The 16,278-nt window shown below is 61.2% G+C and overlaps 1 protein-coding gene across 1 annotated transcript; it reads right to left on the reverse strand.

Annotated features, from left to right (window-relative positions):
* Positions 1-4,522: 4,522 nt before the first annotated feature.
* NFKBIE (NFKB inhibitor epsilon) lies at positions 4,523-11,256 on the reverse strand. The gene is made up of 6 exons (XM_029047663.2): positions 10,835-11,256; positions 8,963-9,065; positions 7,713-7,935; positions 7,210-7,298; positions 5,776-6,024; positions 4,523-4,901 (listed from the first exon to the last, which is right to left on the reverse strand). The coding sequence occupies exons 1-6, from the start codon at positions 11,254-11,256 to the stop codon at positions 4,836-4,838; spliced, it is 1,152 nt and encodes a 383-aa protein (XP_028903496.1). The 3' UTR covers positions 4,523-4,835.
* Positions 11,257-16,278: the final 5,022 nt, after the last annotated feature.

Genomic DNA, 16,278 nt, shown 5'->3' on the forward strand with positions numbered 1-16,278 from the left:
CGTTCCAGGTGAGGGAACCGCGACCCAGAGAAGTGAAGTGACTGGCCCGAGGTCACCCAGCAGAGACGTGGCAGAGTTGGGATTAGAACCCATGACCCGCTGACTCCCAGGCGCGTGCTCTATTACGCCTTGCTGCTCCACCGTAATAATCATCATTACGGTCTTTGTTAAGCGCTTACTATGGGCCAAGCACTGCGGCCTGCTCACTTGTTTTGATGTCTGTCTCCCCCCTTGTGGACTGTAAATCTGGTGTGGGCAGGGATTGTCTCTCTTTATTGCTGAATTGTGATAACAACAATAATGGTATTTGTTAAGCACTTACTAAGGGCCAAGCGCGGTTCTAAGCGCTGGGGTAAGATACGAGGTAATCAGGTTGCTCCACGTGGGGGTCCCGTTCTCGATCCCCATTTGCCAGAGGAGGGACCTGAGGCCCAGAGAAGTGAAGTGACTGGCCCAAGGTCACACAGCAGACAAGTGGCAGAGTTGGGATTAGAACCCATGACCTCCTGACTCCCGGGCCCATGCTCTACCCAGTAGCCTTGCGGCTTCTCAACCGGTCTCCCAGGTAGTAAGTACGGTGTTCTGCACACAGTGAGCACTCATTAAATGTGATTTGAATGAATCGGTGCAAATGTATCTAAAATGAAAAGCAACCCACAGAGCCGGGTTCTCAGGACCTGGGTTCTAATCCCGGCTCCGCGATTTATCTGCTGTGGAACCTCGGGCAAGTCACTTCACTTCTCGGCCTCAGTTCCCTCATCTTTAAAGCGGAGATCAAGACCGTGAGCCCCACGCGGGACAGGGACGACGTCCAACCCGATTAGCTTCTATCTCCTAAGGTACGGGGCCTGGCACATAGCAAGCGCTTAAAAACCCTCCAAAAAAAAAGGAATCGGAAGTGCCGACTCCATTCCCCAGCTGTGGTTCAGCTTAGCGTTCGGTATAGCATTTGCGTGTAATTGTTTTACGCTTCATTTCCAGGTGATTTATTCCATGCCGAAAATGTCCGGAAGGCCCCCTCGCCCACCCCTTCTCTCCTCCATCCGTGGCCCACGTCACCCCGAAGCCGCTTCTCTCCCGTCGGGCCAGTAATAATAATAATGTTGGTATTCGTTAAGCGCTTACTATGTGCCGAGCACTGTTCTAAGCGCTGGGTCAGGTTGGGCCGGGCCGGAAAATTAGAAAATTAGAACCAGGAACTAGGAACTGGACTCAGTCCCGCGGACGGAGCCCCAGGGCCACGGTAGAGGGAATTTTCTACTGGCTCCTGCTCTTTTCTTTCCTCTGTCTCTCTCCTCCCCCGTCCTTCCCCAAGCAGTTGCGTGCGTGTGTGTCCAGAGGCGGTCTGACGGTCCCCGTTGTCGGACCTGGGAGATCGTTTCAATCATTCGGTCCTATTTATTGAGCGCTTCCTGAAGTAGGCGGACTGGTTAGACTGTGAGCCCCATGGGGGACATGGACTGTGGCCCACCTGATTTTTTATTTTATGGTATTTGTTCAGTCTTTACTATATGGGAGGCACCGGGGGGTAGATAGATAGAGCTCAACTCTAGACTGTAAGATGGTTGTGGGCAGGGAATGGGTCTGTTTATAGTTCTAGCGTACTCTCCCAAGCGCTTAGTACAGTGCTCTGTGCCCAGTAAGCGCTCAATACGACCGAATCAGGATGGACACAGTCCGTGTCACCTATGGGGTTAACGGCCAACCCCCATTTTACAGATGATAATAATGATGGTAGTTGTTAAGCGCTTACTATGTGTCAAGCACTGTGGTAGCTACCAGCTCATCAGGTTGGACACGGTCCCCGTCCCACATGGGGTTCACAGTCTTAACCCCCACTTTACAGATAATGACCTGGCACACAGTAAGTGCTTAACCAATATCATCATTATAATAATTATGATTCCTTAAGCGCTTACTCTACTTCACGCACTCTTCCAAGCGCCGGAGTAGATACGAGTTAATCAGGTTGGACACAGTCCCCGTCCCAGAGAAGGCTCGCAGTCTTCACCCCCGCTTCCCAGATGAGCTAACCGAGGCTCAGAGCAACGAAGAGACTCGGCCCAAGGCCGCAGCACACGCGTAGTGGAGCCGGGATTAGAACCCAGGTCCTTCTGGCTCCCAGGCCCGGGTTCTATCTGCCGAGGCACGCCGCTTAGGCGGCCTAACGCGCCTCGGGACCGGGATCACGTCCAGCCCGCTATCTTGGATCGACCCCGGGGCTCGGTACGCTCCCTGGCACGTAATAGGTGCTTAACGGGAAGTCCTTTCCTCTGGCCATCAAGCAGCCACTTCTTGACTTGAAAGCAGTGTAATCAGTCCCTCCCTATTTATCCACTCTCTTCTCCCACCTCGCCCCAGCTCGCTTGCTCCATTCTACTCCGGCTGACCTACCCACCAAGCCCCGTTCTCGTGTCTCTCCGCGTTTGACGCCTCGCACGTCGCCCCTTCCCGCCGGCACCCTTTCCTCGCCGCCCGTCGGCAGACTACTGCTTTCCCCATCTCTCGGGCCCTTCTGAAACCGCACCTCCTCCAGGAGGCCTTCCGGGATTGATCTCATCTCCACTCCCTGAATCCCCTCCAACCCTCCCATCACCTAAACACTTAGGGACCCTCACCCCACGCTCCTCGCAGTACTTATATCCTTATCCTCGATCCTTACGCTGGCTTACTTCCTCTTACCTTTATTTTTATACCTCTCCCCCCTGCAAGACTGTAGGTTCCTCGCAGGCGAGATCGGGTTGACAGATTCTACCAGGACCTCTCCCAGACATTTAGTACAGCGCCCTGCACCTGGTAGGCGGTCAATAAATACTCTCGATGGATCAAGCGACCCCGAGGGCAGGGTCTAACCGCCGGGAGCACGGGACGCGGAGAAGACAAAGATCTCCGCTCTCGGAGACCTTGACATTCAGCCCTGATATCCGCCCCGGATCAAAACGGCCCCGCTGCCTATCTCGGAGTCAAACGGTGGTATTTACTGAGCGCTTACTGTGTGCAGATCACTGTACTGAGGGCTTGGGAGAGTCCAATACAGAGACAGAGGTGGTGGGCCCGCAGTGAATTTACAGTGTACGGGGAGAGCAGGCTGCCCTTTTTCTCACCCCCGTCAAGACGTGGCTGACTCTCGGTCGGACTCCTGGTTGATTTCTTATTCCCTCTGCTCTCTCCTTCCCGCTCCCCCCCCCCCCCCCCCGCCGACTCGCATCCTTTCCCACCTTACCTCCGGGCAGTGCGGTTTTCCTCCTCATCGGCCGGCCGCCCTGGTGCCCTCACGCGGCTCCGCCCGGTTGGGTCCCGCCTTCCCCCGGCCCCCCCGTTGCCCCTCCTCTACCTCTGGCCGTCCCCGCGGCTCTCCGGCCGGCCGGTCTCCCGGCTCCCCCCGTCCTCCAGGCGCACTCCGACCCCTTCCTCGACGACCCGAGACGTCTACGAGCCCCCGGGCCCAGCCTGGGAGAGGGGTGGGGGGAGAGGCGGTCCTCTCCCACTCGGCTAGAGGAAGAAATTCAGTCAGTCGGAGGGGGCCCGTCGGCCACCCACCCGGCCGGCAAGGAGGGGGACTGGCAGAGATCGGGGTGGGGGCTTTTTCCGCCACTTACGGTGGGCAAGGCCCTCCCCACGGGACCGGAACCTCTGCCCTTCCCCTGGGGAGGAGGTGGAGTGCCCCCTCCCCAGCCTCCCCCGCTCACGCTGGGCCATTTACTTTGAAAATCCCGGAGAGAGGAGCGCTCAACCTCCTCCCTCCTGGTGCCGGCCTCGGAGCCCTCCCTCCACCGCTTCACGACCGCCGCCCCGGAAAGGCCTCCCGGTCGGTCCCCGGTGGCTCGAAGCCCTCCTTCCGTCCTCCGCGTCGCTCTGGCTCGGGCTCTCCTCCTTTCGAACCCACGGGTTGGGGCTTTTTCTTGGTACCGGCACTCGAGAGGCGGCCTGGCGTAGGGGCCGGAGCCCGGGCCTGGGAGTCGGAAGGTCATAGGTTCTAATCCCTGTTCTGCCGCTCGCCCGCTCCGTCAGCCGTCGCCTCTCTCTCCCTGGGCCTCAGTTCCCTCATCTGCAAAACGGGGGGGTCGAGACCGTGAGCCCCACGGGGGACGGGGACCGGGTCCGACTCGATTTGCCCGTGGCCACCCCAGCGCTTAACACGGTGCCCGGCCCATAGTCAGCGCTTAACAAATACCATCATTGAGTTTTTACCGTCCTAGCCTCTCCCTCGGGGTTTCCCGGTCCGAGCGCACCCGGAGGAGGACGGCGGCTCCTCTCCCCGCCCCCCCGCCCGGCTCGGGGAAGGCCATTTTTAACAGACGGGACCCAAGTCCCTTCCCCCTCACGACCGGAGCCTGGACAGCCTCGCCGCCCTCTCCAACCCACCGTATTCCTCGCGCCCCTCGTCCTCCTTCCGGGCCCTTTCCCCCCCTCTGCCGACTCCTCCTCGGAGGGCGGGGGCGGAGAAAGCCGACGGAGAGGGAGGGGAGGTGGGGGAGGCTCCCCCCCTCCGGGCCCCCAAGAAGAGCCCCGGCCACGCGGAGACCACGACGGTTCTGCTGTTATTGCAGCCAGAAAGAGGATATGTACACAGACGGGGGGACGGACGGACGCTGCCTGGACTTCTAGAGGGCCAAGTCCGACACCAAGTTCCGGTGCCTTCCCTGGTGTCCAACCAGTCTCAAAGCGGCAGCGGCAGCGCAGAGGCCAGGAGAGGAGGGGAGGGCGAGGGAGGCCCGGGGGCCCGGGACAAGGAGGCCCGGAGCGGGGAAGACCAGAGCGGGGAGGCCCGGAGTCCGGGGAGGCCCGGAGCCGGGTGGTCCCGGTCCGCTAAGGGGCTCGTCCCCCACTCCGCTTCAATCGGCGCAGATAAGCGGCTTCCCGGAGATCTTCAGGTCGTCAAAGGGAAGGAGCTGGAGGAGCTGGAGGGAGGGGAGAGAGGGGGAGTGGTCAGCGAGGAGGAGGTCAGAGGGGCACGGACCGGGACCATCGCGGGGGGGGGGGGGGCGGCGGAGGGCACGGGGGGTCAGGGAGGGAGAGGGCAAGGGACAGGAGGGGAACCTCCAAACCGCTCTTTCTGTCTTTTTAGGACATTTTCCATTTTTTTGCTGGCTTTCTCCTTCCTTGTCACCACCCCTCCCCTCTCTTCTTAGACTCTGGAACCCCTCGGGGCCAGGGGCTAGATCGGGTATTTTTTTCTTTTTTGCTGATATTCGTTAAGCACTTCCAACGTGCCAGGCACTCTGCTACGCGCTGCTGTAGATACCAGCTAATCAGATTGGACGCAGTCCACGTCCACAGTCTCAATCCCCGTTTTACAGATGAGGTGACTGAGGCCCGGAGACGTGAAGTGACTTGTCCAAGGTCCCACGGCAGACAAGCGGCGGAGCCGGGCTTAGGAGCCGGCTCCTTTTGAGTCCCGGGCCCGGGCTCTAGCCCTCGAAGGGCAGGGGACGTGTCTGTCTATTCTCGTTTTGTCCTCTCCCAAGCGCTTAGTACAGGGCCCACACCGAGAGCTCGATAAATACGACCGAACGAATGAAGCAGCTGGGCCGTGCCGCTCCTTCATCGTTTTCCACCAGGTTTCTTTTTCCCGGCGCTCGCTACGGTGCCCGGCCCCAAGGAGGCACTCACTACCGGGATTCCCCCTGCCCCGGGAGGTGGCGGCCTCTGGGGATTTTGCCTCTTGAGGGGAGGGCGGGAACGGTGTTCAGCTACAGGAAGAAATTCGATGGGTCTGACGGGGCCCGCCGCCCACCCGGCCCGCCGTCCCCGGGGGGCGGGGGGGTCCCTCACATCTCCGTGCCCGTCGGCCAGGTCCTGGGGCGTCTCGTCCTCCATGTTGCGCAGCAGCGTGTCGGCGCCCGCCTGGCACAGGCTGGAGGCGATGCCGGCCTGGCGTCGCCCCACGGCCAGGTGCAGGGGGGTGCAGCCGTTGAACATGCGGGCGTCCACGCGGGCGCCGTGCCCCAGCAGGAAGCGCACCAGCCCGGCCTCCTGCGACTCCACCGCCAGGTGCAGCGCCGTCTTCCCGCTCGTGCCCTCCTGCGACGGTGGGCGTGCTCGGTCAAACCCGGGGACGGGGAAGGTAACGACCTGGGGGGACCCTCCCCCTTGGCCGGTGAACCTGCGCCCTCCTCTCCTCGTCCCCGCCTCCGGTAGGACACGGGCCTGGGAGTCGGAAGGTCGTGGGTTCTAATCCCGGCTCCGCCACCTGTCTGCCGTGTGGCCTTGGGCAAGTCGCTTGTCTTCTCTGGGCCTCAGTGACCTCGTCCGGAAAACGGGGATTGGGGCTGTGAGCCCCACGGGGGACAGGGCCCGCGTCTAACCCGATTTGCCTCTACCCACCCCAGCACTCGGGACGGTGCCTGGCACATAATAAGCGCTTAACAAATAGCACGTTTATCATTATTATTATTATTATTACCGCCCTCTCTCCCACCGTCCCCCACCCCAGGCCCGTCTGACCCCATCGGGCCGCCCGCGGGACCCGAGGAGCCCATCGACTCCGCGCGCATAGTAATGATAATCTGTCAAGTGCTTAATCATTTGTTAAGGCGCTATAATAGCAATAATAACGTTGGCATTTGTTAAGCGCTTACTATGTGCCGAGCGCCGTTCTAAGCGCCGGGGTAGATGGAAGGTCATCGGGTTGTCCCACGTGGGGCTCCCGGTCTTCGTCCCCATTTTACAGACGAGGTAACTGAGGCACAGAGATGTGAAGCGACTACGCGCCGGGGTGGAGACAAGCCAGTCGGGTGGGACGCGGTCCCTGTCCCACGTGGGGCTCGCGGTCTCGACCCCCATTTTACCGACGAGGCAGACGAGGCCCGGGACAGCGAAGTGACCGGCCCGAGGCCGCGAGGCGGACAGACGGCAGGGCCGGGATTAGAACCCGGGTCCTCCCGACTCCCAGGCCCCCGCTCTATCCACTAGGCCACGCTGCTCCTCTAAGCCACCGATAGGCAAGGTATCCCTGAGCCCCTCTGAGTCGCAAGCTGAGGCGCTCGTCTTACCGGCGAAATCGCCCTCATCATTAACGGTATTTACTGAGCGCTCACCGCGTGCGGGGCACTGTACTAAGGGCTCAGGGGGAGGACGACAGAGTTGGCGGACCCGGCCCCGGCCCCCGACGAGCCAGCGTCGGGAGGCGACGGCAGGCCGCGGTCCGCTCGCTCCGGGGAGGCCCGGGGTCCCGTCCCCCCCCGGCCCGGGCTCCGTGCCCCTCACCTGCACGTCGATGTTGGCCCCGTTCTTCAGTAACAGGCCCACGAGTTGACGGTTTCTTTGGAGGGTGGCGATATGCAGACAGGCCAGGCCTGGCGGGGGGAGGAGAGGGGAAGCCTGAGGTGGTCTCTCCCATCCATCCCTCCGTCCGCCTCCGCGCGGGAGGGACAACCCCGGCCTCATCCTGCCCACCCCCTCCACGGAGGCCGGAGGCTCCTCCTCCTCTCCCCTCCACCCCCCCGCCTCCGGGTGTTGGCGGAAGGAAGAGGTCCCTCCCTTCTCCGGCCTCTCGGTCCGCTGTCCCTTCACTGTCCCGCTCCTCCTCGGCCTCCCCCCCCCCCGCCCCCCGATCCTTAATTTTAACCTAGATCCCTCCGGCCGCAGCTTCGACTCCACGGGCGGCCGCGGGGAAGCCGCGGAGCCGGCACTCCTCCGCGGGAGCCCCCCTTCGGAGACGCCGAGCCCGGGACCCGTCCGCCCCCGGCGCCCGGTCCCCGCCCCCGGACCTTGCCAGTTCTGGAGTTGCAGGTCCTGGGGGTGCGGGGGCCCCCGGCTCGGTTCCGGCGTCTCCTCCAGCAGGCAGCGGGCGCAGTCCAGGTGCTGGTGCCGACAGGCCACGTGCAGGGCGGTGTCTCCGCGGCCGTCCTGCAGCAGCCGGCTGGCCCCCTTGTGCAGCAGGGCCCGCACCGTGCCCGGCTGGTCCAGGTGCACCGCCAGGTGCAGGGCCGTCTGTGGGCGGCGTTGCTGCCCGTCACCCCGAGCGGCCTCTCGTCCGCCCGGCCCCGATCCGGGGGAGCCCCCAGGATCCCCCCCCCACCCCGGCCCGGCGTTGTCGGACCGCCCCCCCCCCCCGCACTCCTCCTCCTCCTCCACGGTCCGATCCCGACTCCGCCCCGGGGACCGCGGCCGGGAAGACGCGAAGGGGGGGCCCGCTCGGGGGCGGGGATCACGTCGACCGCCTCCATCGTACCGTAGTAACGACACTAACGATGACGGTACCTGTTAAGCGCTTACCGTGTGCCGAGCCCGGGGTAGATACAAGTTAACGCGGCCGGACGCGGTCCCCGTCCCGCGGGGGGGCTCACTCTAAATCCCCATTTTTTTAAATATATACAGATGAGGTGACCGAGGCGCGGAAGCGAAGTGACTTGCTCAGGGTCAAACAGCGGAGGCGGGGCAGAGCTGGGAGAGAACCCGTGTCCTTCTCGGGACCCCCCAGGCCCGTGCTCTCTCCGCTCTTGGGCAAGCCACTTCGCTTCTCTGGGCCTCAGTGACCTCATCTGTAGAATGGAGATACAGAGTGTGAGCCCCAGGTGGGATGACCTTGTATCCACTCCAGTGCCTAGAACAGCGCTTGGCACCTAGCGATCGCTTAACAGATACCCTCATTATCGTTACGACCACCCCACGCTGCTTCCCATAGTCGATGGCGTTTAGTGAGTGCTTACTACGCGCGGAGCACCGTAGTCTCCCAGGCGCTTACCGCAGCGCTCCGCACACAGTAAGCGCTCATAACTACCCCTGATCGACTGGGACGGGAGACGCAGGGAGAGGGGCCCGCGTTCCAGGTGTCTCTTCTGCGAGAGCGGGGGGTCGCGTCTAACCGTCGCGTCCCCTCCTGAGCCCTGAGTACCGCGCTCCCATCGACGGGCCGGGATGGGGAGACCCCGGGGCCGGCGGTGCCGAGACCCCGTCGGGGGAGGGAGGGCGGGGCCCCGGAGCGGGGAGGGGGCGGCCCCGGGAGCTCCGCGCCCACCTGGAAGAGGTCGTTCTGGATGTCCAAGGCTTCCCGGGGCAGCAGGGCCAGGCAACACAGCAGGACGGCCGGAGCCACGTGGATCACGGCCAGGTGCAGCAGCCTGGGGGACGGCGGGACCGGTGGGTGAGGGGAAGGAGGAGGCGGGGGGCGTGGGCCGGCCCGTCTGCGTCCGTCGTCCCCCCCGCGTCGCCCGCCCCTTCACGGCCTCCTCTCCCGGACCTCTCGGACGCCCACGTCGAGAAGCGGAGGATCCGAGGAGGGAGAATCGGGGCACGGGAGGCGGGAGATGCTGTGCGTTTTGGCGGGGGGGGGGTCTGCGCCCACCCCTCTGCCGCCGGTCGGACGTCTTCCCTCCTCCCGGCCGCTCCCCGATAAGCCTCCGGCACCGGAGCGGACCGGAGCGGAGGAGCGGCAGACCTCGCGCCTCTTTCCCGAGGCCCCCTCCGCTCCTCGTGCCAACCTGGGATCCGCCACCGGGAGAGGGGCCGGCCGCCCTCCCGCCGCCCCCGACTTTCAGTTCCCCGGGCAGGGAGCCGGGCCCGGGGGGCGGACGGGCGGGAGCGTGAGGGTGTGAGCGCCCTCCTCCCCGCCGCCGGCCCCCACCGGGGACCCGGGCGCATCTGGAGGGAAAGTCCCGAGGCCGGGACCCGGGGAATCCCCCCTCCTCCGCCCTCCCCTCGCCCCCGGTGGGGAAAGCGAAAGCAGGGGGTGGCGGTGGGGTCGGGCACGGGCCGGAGGGGAGCGACGCCAGCCCCGCTGCGGAATTCCCCGCTCTCCCGTCTCCCGGGCGCATCCTCTCCCGCTTCCTCTTCCTCCTCCCCGGGGGCGGGGGCCGGGGGGCGATGGCGGCCCCGGGACCCCATCCCCGGCCCGATGTCCTCGGGGCCCCCGCTCGGCCCGGCGAGGGGACGTAGGAGGGCGGGCGGAGGGCCGGGGCCCGGTCGCCCCGACCGCGGCCCGTCACCCCGGACCTCGGGCGACAGCCGCGGCCGGGGAGTGGGGTGAGCCCGGGGGGGGGGGGGGGGTCGGGGGGCGCTCCGCGGGGGGGGTTCGGTGCCCACCCCCGGGCCCGGGGTCGGTCCCCCACCCCCACCCCAGGGGACCCTAGGGGCGAGGCCACCCGCTCCCCCCCCCCCAAATCCCCGCGGCCTAGGGGCGTTGGGGGAGGGGCGGACAGGGCAGCCTCGGTTTCCCCGGATGCCCCCGCCGGGGCCCCCTCCCCCCGGTCCCCCCGGAGTTCGGGGGTCCCGGCCCCGGCAGGCCGGGCCGGCACTTCTCCTTTCCCGCGGGGAAGTGAGAGGCCTGGGTCCGCCCGACCCCCGCCCACAACCACTCCTCGACCGGGGCCGGACCGGACCGGACAAGGCAGGACCGGACAGGGCAGGACCGGACAGGCCCAAACCGGACAGGACCGAACCGGACCGGACAGGCCCAAACAAGACCGGACGGGGCAGGACCGGACAGGACCGGACAGGGCAGGACCGAACCGGACCGGACAGGCCCAAACAAGACCGGACAGGGCAGGACCGGACAGGGCAGGACCGAACCGGACCGGACAGGCCCAAACAAGACCGGACAGGGCAGGACCGGACAGGCCCAAACCGGACAGGACCGAACCGGACCGGACAGGCCCAAACAAGACCGGACAGGGCAGGACCGGACAGGCCCAGACCGGACAGGCCCAAACCGGACCGGACAGGCCCAAACAAGACCGGACAGGGCAGGACCGGACAGGACCGGACAGGGCAGGACCGAACCGGACCGGACAGGCCTAAACAAGACCGGACAGGGCAGGACCGGACCGGGCAGGACCGGACAGGACCGGGCAGCAGCGTCCCGGCCCGGTGCCCCGGATCCCCCCCGACTCACGTGTCCCCGTCCTCCGACACGTAGGTGAGCGCCTCCAGCTGCTGCGGGCTCAGCGGACCGGCCGGCGGGGAGGCCGGCGGGGAGGGCGGCCGGGCGGGCAGCGGGCCGGGCAGGGACTCGGTGAGCGAGGCCGAGCCGTAGGCGGAGTCGGTCCGCTCCCCGTCGCCGTCGTCGAGCTTGGGGCCGGCGGCGGGGCCGGGGTCGTCCGGGCCGGCGGCGTCCGGGACGGCGGGCAGGGAGCGCAGCGAACGCAGAGAGTCGATGCCCGAGTCGCACCGGGCCTCGTCGGGCTCCGGCGCCTTCGGACGCTCGGGGTCGGGGTCCCGGCGGGGGTCCCGGTGGGGGTCCCGGTGGGGGTCCCGGTGGGGGTCACGGTGGGGGTCACGGTGGGGGCGGGGGTCCGGCGGCGGGGCCCGGGACATGTCCGCGGCGGCCGGGCCTCACGCCGCTTCCCGCTCGGGCTTTCCGGGGGGCGGGGCTCCGGAGGGGGCGGGGCTCCGGAGGGGGCGGGGCTCCGGGGACAAGGGGCGGGGCCGCCGCGGACGGGACCGGTGGGGGCGGGGCCAAGCGCACCCTGGGCCAACGAGGGGGGCGGGGCTTCGGTGTCGCTAGGGGCGGGGCCGAAGGAGACGGGGCCAATGGGAGCGGGGCTTCGGGCCGACGGGGGCGGGGCTCCGGAGGGGCGTGGCCGACGCGGGCGGGACCAATGGGAGCGGAGCTCCGGAGGGGGCGGGGCCGAAGGAGAAGGGACCAATGGGGTGGGGGCTCGGGGGCGGGGCTGCGGGGGGGCGGGGCCGACGCGGGCGGGACCAATGGGAGCGGAGCTCCGGAGGGGGCGGGGCCGAAGGAGAAGGGACCAATGGGGTGGGGGCTCGGGGGCGGGGCTGCGGGGGGGCGGGGCCGACGCGGGCGGGACCAATGGGAGCGGGGCGGCGGGGGCGGCCGGCGCGGAGTCGCGCATGCGCCGTGCCCTCTCCGCGCCCCGCCCGCCCAGAGACGTCAAGCGTCCTCCCCAAGGTCACACAGCATTCCGGCGGTCACTCGCTCCTTGGTGCCATCGCACGTTCTGAGCCACGACAGGGTGCGGAGCGCTGCTCTAAAGCCCTGGGCAGGGACGATCGGGCAACAGAGAGAGAGAGAGAGAGAGAGAGAGAGACCATGCCTGCCCAACCGCCGCCTCGCCGTCTGCAGGGGGGGAGACAGACAGCAAAACAAAACGAATCGTCGGGCATTCATTCCATCAAAATAGACACACCGAATCATAGCTATAGACACGTCATTAATAAAAGAGTAAGAAATATATACAAGTGAGCACGGTGCTGGGGGGGAGGGGAAAGGGGGGCTCAGTCCGGGAAGGCCTCCTGGAGGAGGTGAGTTCTCAGGAGGGCTGCGGTAGACACAAGGTACTCAGCTTGCCATTATTATTATTATTATTATTGTTATTATTATTATTTCCCCCCTCCCAACACACCCAAATGCCCTCAGCAGATGTTCCGGGGTAGATAGAAGGTCACCGGGTCATCTCACGGTCTTCATCCCCACCTTGCAGATGAGGTCACTGAGGCCCGGAGGAGGGAAGAGGCCCGAGGTCACCCGGCAGGCAAAGCGGGATTGGAACCCAGGTCCTTAGGTCACTGAGGCCCGGAGGGGGGAAGAGGCCCGAGGTCACCCGTCAGGCGAGGCAGGATTGGAACCCAGGTCCTTCGGTCACTGAGGCCCGGAGGAGGGAAGAGGCCCGAGGTCACCCGGCAGGCGAGGCGGGATTGGAACCCAGGTCCTTCGGTCACTGAGGCCCGGAGGAGGGAAGAGGCCCGAGGTCACCCGGCAGACGAGGCGGGATTAGAACCCAGGTCCTTCCAATGTCCACTGTCCCCACTCCTCGGCTCAGCCCGCAATTAATAATGACGTTTGTTAAGTGCTCGCTATGGGCCAAGCACTGTTCTAAGCATGGGGCAGATACAAGGTCATCAGGTGGTCCCACGTGGGGCTCACAGTCTTCATCCCCATTTTACAGCCGAGGTCACTGAGGCACCGAGAAATCAAGCGACTTGCCCAAAGTCACACAGCTGACAGGCGGCGGAGCCGGGATTAGAACCCACGACCTCTGGCTCCCAAGCCCGGGCTCTTGCCACTGAGCCACGCTGCTAAAATGCGGGGCGGGGGGGGGGGAGATGGCACCGGGCTCCCCTCTGGCCCTCCACCTCAATCTTACCGTCATTCCCATCCTGCCTTCTAAGGATCCCGGGGATGGAGAAAAATCATTTCGGGAGTAGGCCTGGTTGCTATGGTAACCGGTCTGCTGGCTGAGCCCAGAATTGACTGGACCCTCTGCCTTTCTCACCTCCCACCCCCAGGACGTCTCAAGGCTGGTGGGGGGTTGGGTTGGGGGGGGGGATGGGGGTGGGGGATGGGGATGGGGGTGGAGGTGGGGGGTCTGCCTTCCTCTCAGGGGCAGAGGTCGAGGTGGGGAATTAGACCCTCGTATCAGAATCCCCCCTAAAGCGGAGGAGACAAGGCGGGGCGGAGGCTGGGACGAGAATAAGAATAATCATTGATGATGATGGTATTTGTTAAGCGCTTACTATGTGCCAAGCACTGTTCTGAGCCCTGGGAGAGAGACAAGGTCATCAGGCGGTCCCACGTGGGGCTCACGGTCTTCAGCCTCATTTTACAGAAGAGGGAATTGAGGCCCAGAGAAGCGAAGCGACTCGCCCAAAGTCACCCAGCTGATAAGCGGCGGGAGCCGGGATTCGAACCCACGACCTCTGACTCCCAAGCCCGGGCTCTTTCCACCGAGGCACGCGGCTTCTCTCATCCCATCGCATTTACTGAGCGCTTACTGTGAGCAGAGCACCGTACTGAGCGCTTGGAAGGTACAGTTGGGCAAGGGGGAGCCCGGACTCACAGTCTAAAAGGGGGGGAGACGGACAACAAAACAAGTAAAGAGGCATCAGTAGCATCAGTATAAATAAATAGAATTATAGATGTATATATACACATCAGAACAAGTAAACAGGTATGAATATAAATAGAATTATATATATATACACACATCACGACAAGTAAATAGGTTTTAATATAAATAAAATTAGAGATATGTACATCTATATATACATCAGAACAAGTAAACAGGTATTAATATAAATTAAAAAATAGAGATATGTACATATATATATACACACATCGGAACAAGTAAGCAGGTATTAATATAAATAAAATTAGAGATATGTACATATATACGCATCAGAACAAGTATGCAGGTATTAATATAAACGGAATTATATATATACACACATCAGAACAAGTAAATAGGTTTTAATAGAAATAAAATTAGAGATATGTACATACGTATACACATCAGAACAAGTAAACAGGTATTATTATAAATACATAAAATTAGAGATATGTACATATATAGACACGTCAGAACAGGTATTAATAGAAATAAAATTAGAGATAGGTACATATATACACATCAGAACAAGTAAGCAGGTATTCATATAAATAGGATTTTATATAAATACACACATCTGAACAAGTGAGCAGGTATTCATAGAAATAAAATTAGAGCTATGTACATACATATACACCACAGAACAAGTAAACTGGTATTAATAGAAATAAATAAAATTAGAGATCTATACATATATAGACACATCAGAAGAAGTAAGCAGGTATTCATATAAATAAATAAAATTAGAGATCTATACATATATAGACACATCAGAACAAGTAAGCAGGTATTAATATTAATAAATAAAATTAGAGATCTATACATATATAGACACATCAGAACAAGTAAGCAGGTATTCATATAAATAGAATTTTATATATATATACACATCAGAACAAGTGAGCGGGTATTCATAGAAATAAAATTGGAGATATGTACATACATATACACCACAGAACCAGTAAACAGGTATTAATATAAATAAATAAAATTAGAGCTACATACATATATATACACCTCAGAACAGGTAAACAGGTATTAATAGAAATAAAATTAGAGATATATACATGTACATATATATATATACACATCGGAACAAGTAAACAGGTATTAATCTAAACAAAATTCTAGAGATGCACATGCATATACACAACGGGGGTAGCGCAGAGGGGGCGAGTCGGGGCGATGGGGAGGGAAGGGGGAGCTGAGGAAAAGGGGGGGTGGGCTTATAATAATCGTGGTATTTGTTAAGCCCTTACCGTGTGCCAGGCACCGTCCTAAGCGCCGGGGTGGATACGAGCAACTCAGGTTGGACGAGGTCCCTGGCCCCCATGGGGCTCCCAGTCTCCATCCCCACTTTATAGATGAGGGAACTGAGGCCCAGAGAGGTGAAGTGACTCGCCCGAGGTCACCCAGCAGACCGGAGGCAGAGCGGGATTAATGTTGGGATTTGTTAAGCGCTTACTCTGTGCAGAGCACCGTTCTAAGCGCTGGGGGAGATACGGGGTCATCAGGTCGTCCCACGCGAGGCTCACAGTTAATCCCCATTTTACAGATGAGGTAACCGAGGCCCAGAGAAGTGAAGCTGACAAGCGGCAGAGCCGGGAGTCGAACTCATGACCTCTGACTCCGAAGCCCAGGCTCTTTTCCACTGAAGCCACGCTGCTTCTCCTATTACATTAGAATTAGATTCGTTCCGGATTAGAACCCAGGACTCCCAGGCCCGGATTCTATTCACTCGACCACGCCACAGATCCGGGACAGGAGGAGCAGGGGGGAACGGTGCCTAGCCAAGCCATCCCTCGCTGGGTCAGGGGATCCGAGGGGGTCAGTTGTGGCAGAGCCCGGGTCCGATCGACTCCTCGGCCGGAGGCAGAATTCAATCAATCAATCAATCAATCAATCAATCGTATTTATTGAGCGCTTACCCTGTGCGAAGCGTTGGGGAGAGGACACTAGAACAGGATTCTATCGTCCGTCATGTGAAACAATCTGATTTACCTTGTATCTACCCCAGCCCTTCGAACATTCGTTAAGAGCATTTGGGTGTGTGGGGAGGAGGGAAATAATAATAATAATAATAATAATAATAATAATAATAATAATGACGATGTGAAAGTTTACTAATAATAATGACGATGTGAAAGCTTACTAATAATAATGACGATGTGAAAGCTTACTATGTGAAAAGCACTGTGGTAGTGAGCACTAGTGAGCGCTTAACAAAGACCATTATTATTATTATTATTATTACTATTATTATTATTATTATTATTCTCTATGCCTCGTCACCTCAGCTGTTAAACGGGGATGAAGACCGTGAGCCCCACGTGAACCCGATTACCTTGTATCTACCCCAGCGCTTCGAACAGCGCTTCGAACAGAACACATAGTAAGCGCTTAACAAATACCATTATCATTATTATTATCATCCCAAGGAGCTGACGGGCGAAGAGGGGGAGGGGGGGGCAGAGAAGCCCCTCTTCCCCTT

The sequence above is a fragment of the Ornithorhynchus anatinus genome, chromosome 19 (assembly GCF_004115215.2).
Source record: "Ornithorhynchus anatinus isolate Pmale09 chromosome 19, mOrnAna1.pri.v4, whole genome shotgun sequence".
Lineage (NCBI taxonomy): Eukaryota > Metazoa > Chordata > Mammalia > Monotremata > Ornithorhynchidae > Ornithorhynchus > Ornithorhynchus anatinus.

Excerpts from the sequence above, each read along its gene's own strand:
- NFKBIE (XM_029047663.2), bottom strand. The coding sequence starts at position 11,256 with ATGTCCCGGGCCCCGCCGCCGGACCCCCGCCCCCACCGTGACCCCCAC. Across the intron at positions 9,066-10,834 it reads GTGTCGGAGGACGGGGACAC|GCTGCTGCACCTGGCCGTGA; the intron begins GTGAGTCGGGGG and ends GCCGTCCCCCAG. Across the intron at positions 6,025-7,209 it reads GGGCCAACATCGACGTGCAG|GAGGGCACGAGCGGGAAGAC; the intron begins GTGAGGGGCACG and ends CCACCGTCGCAG.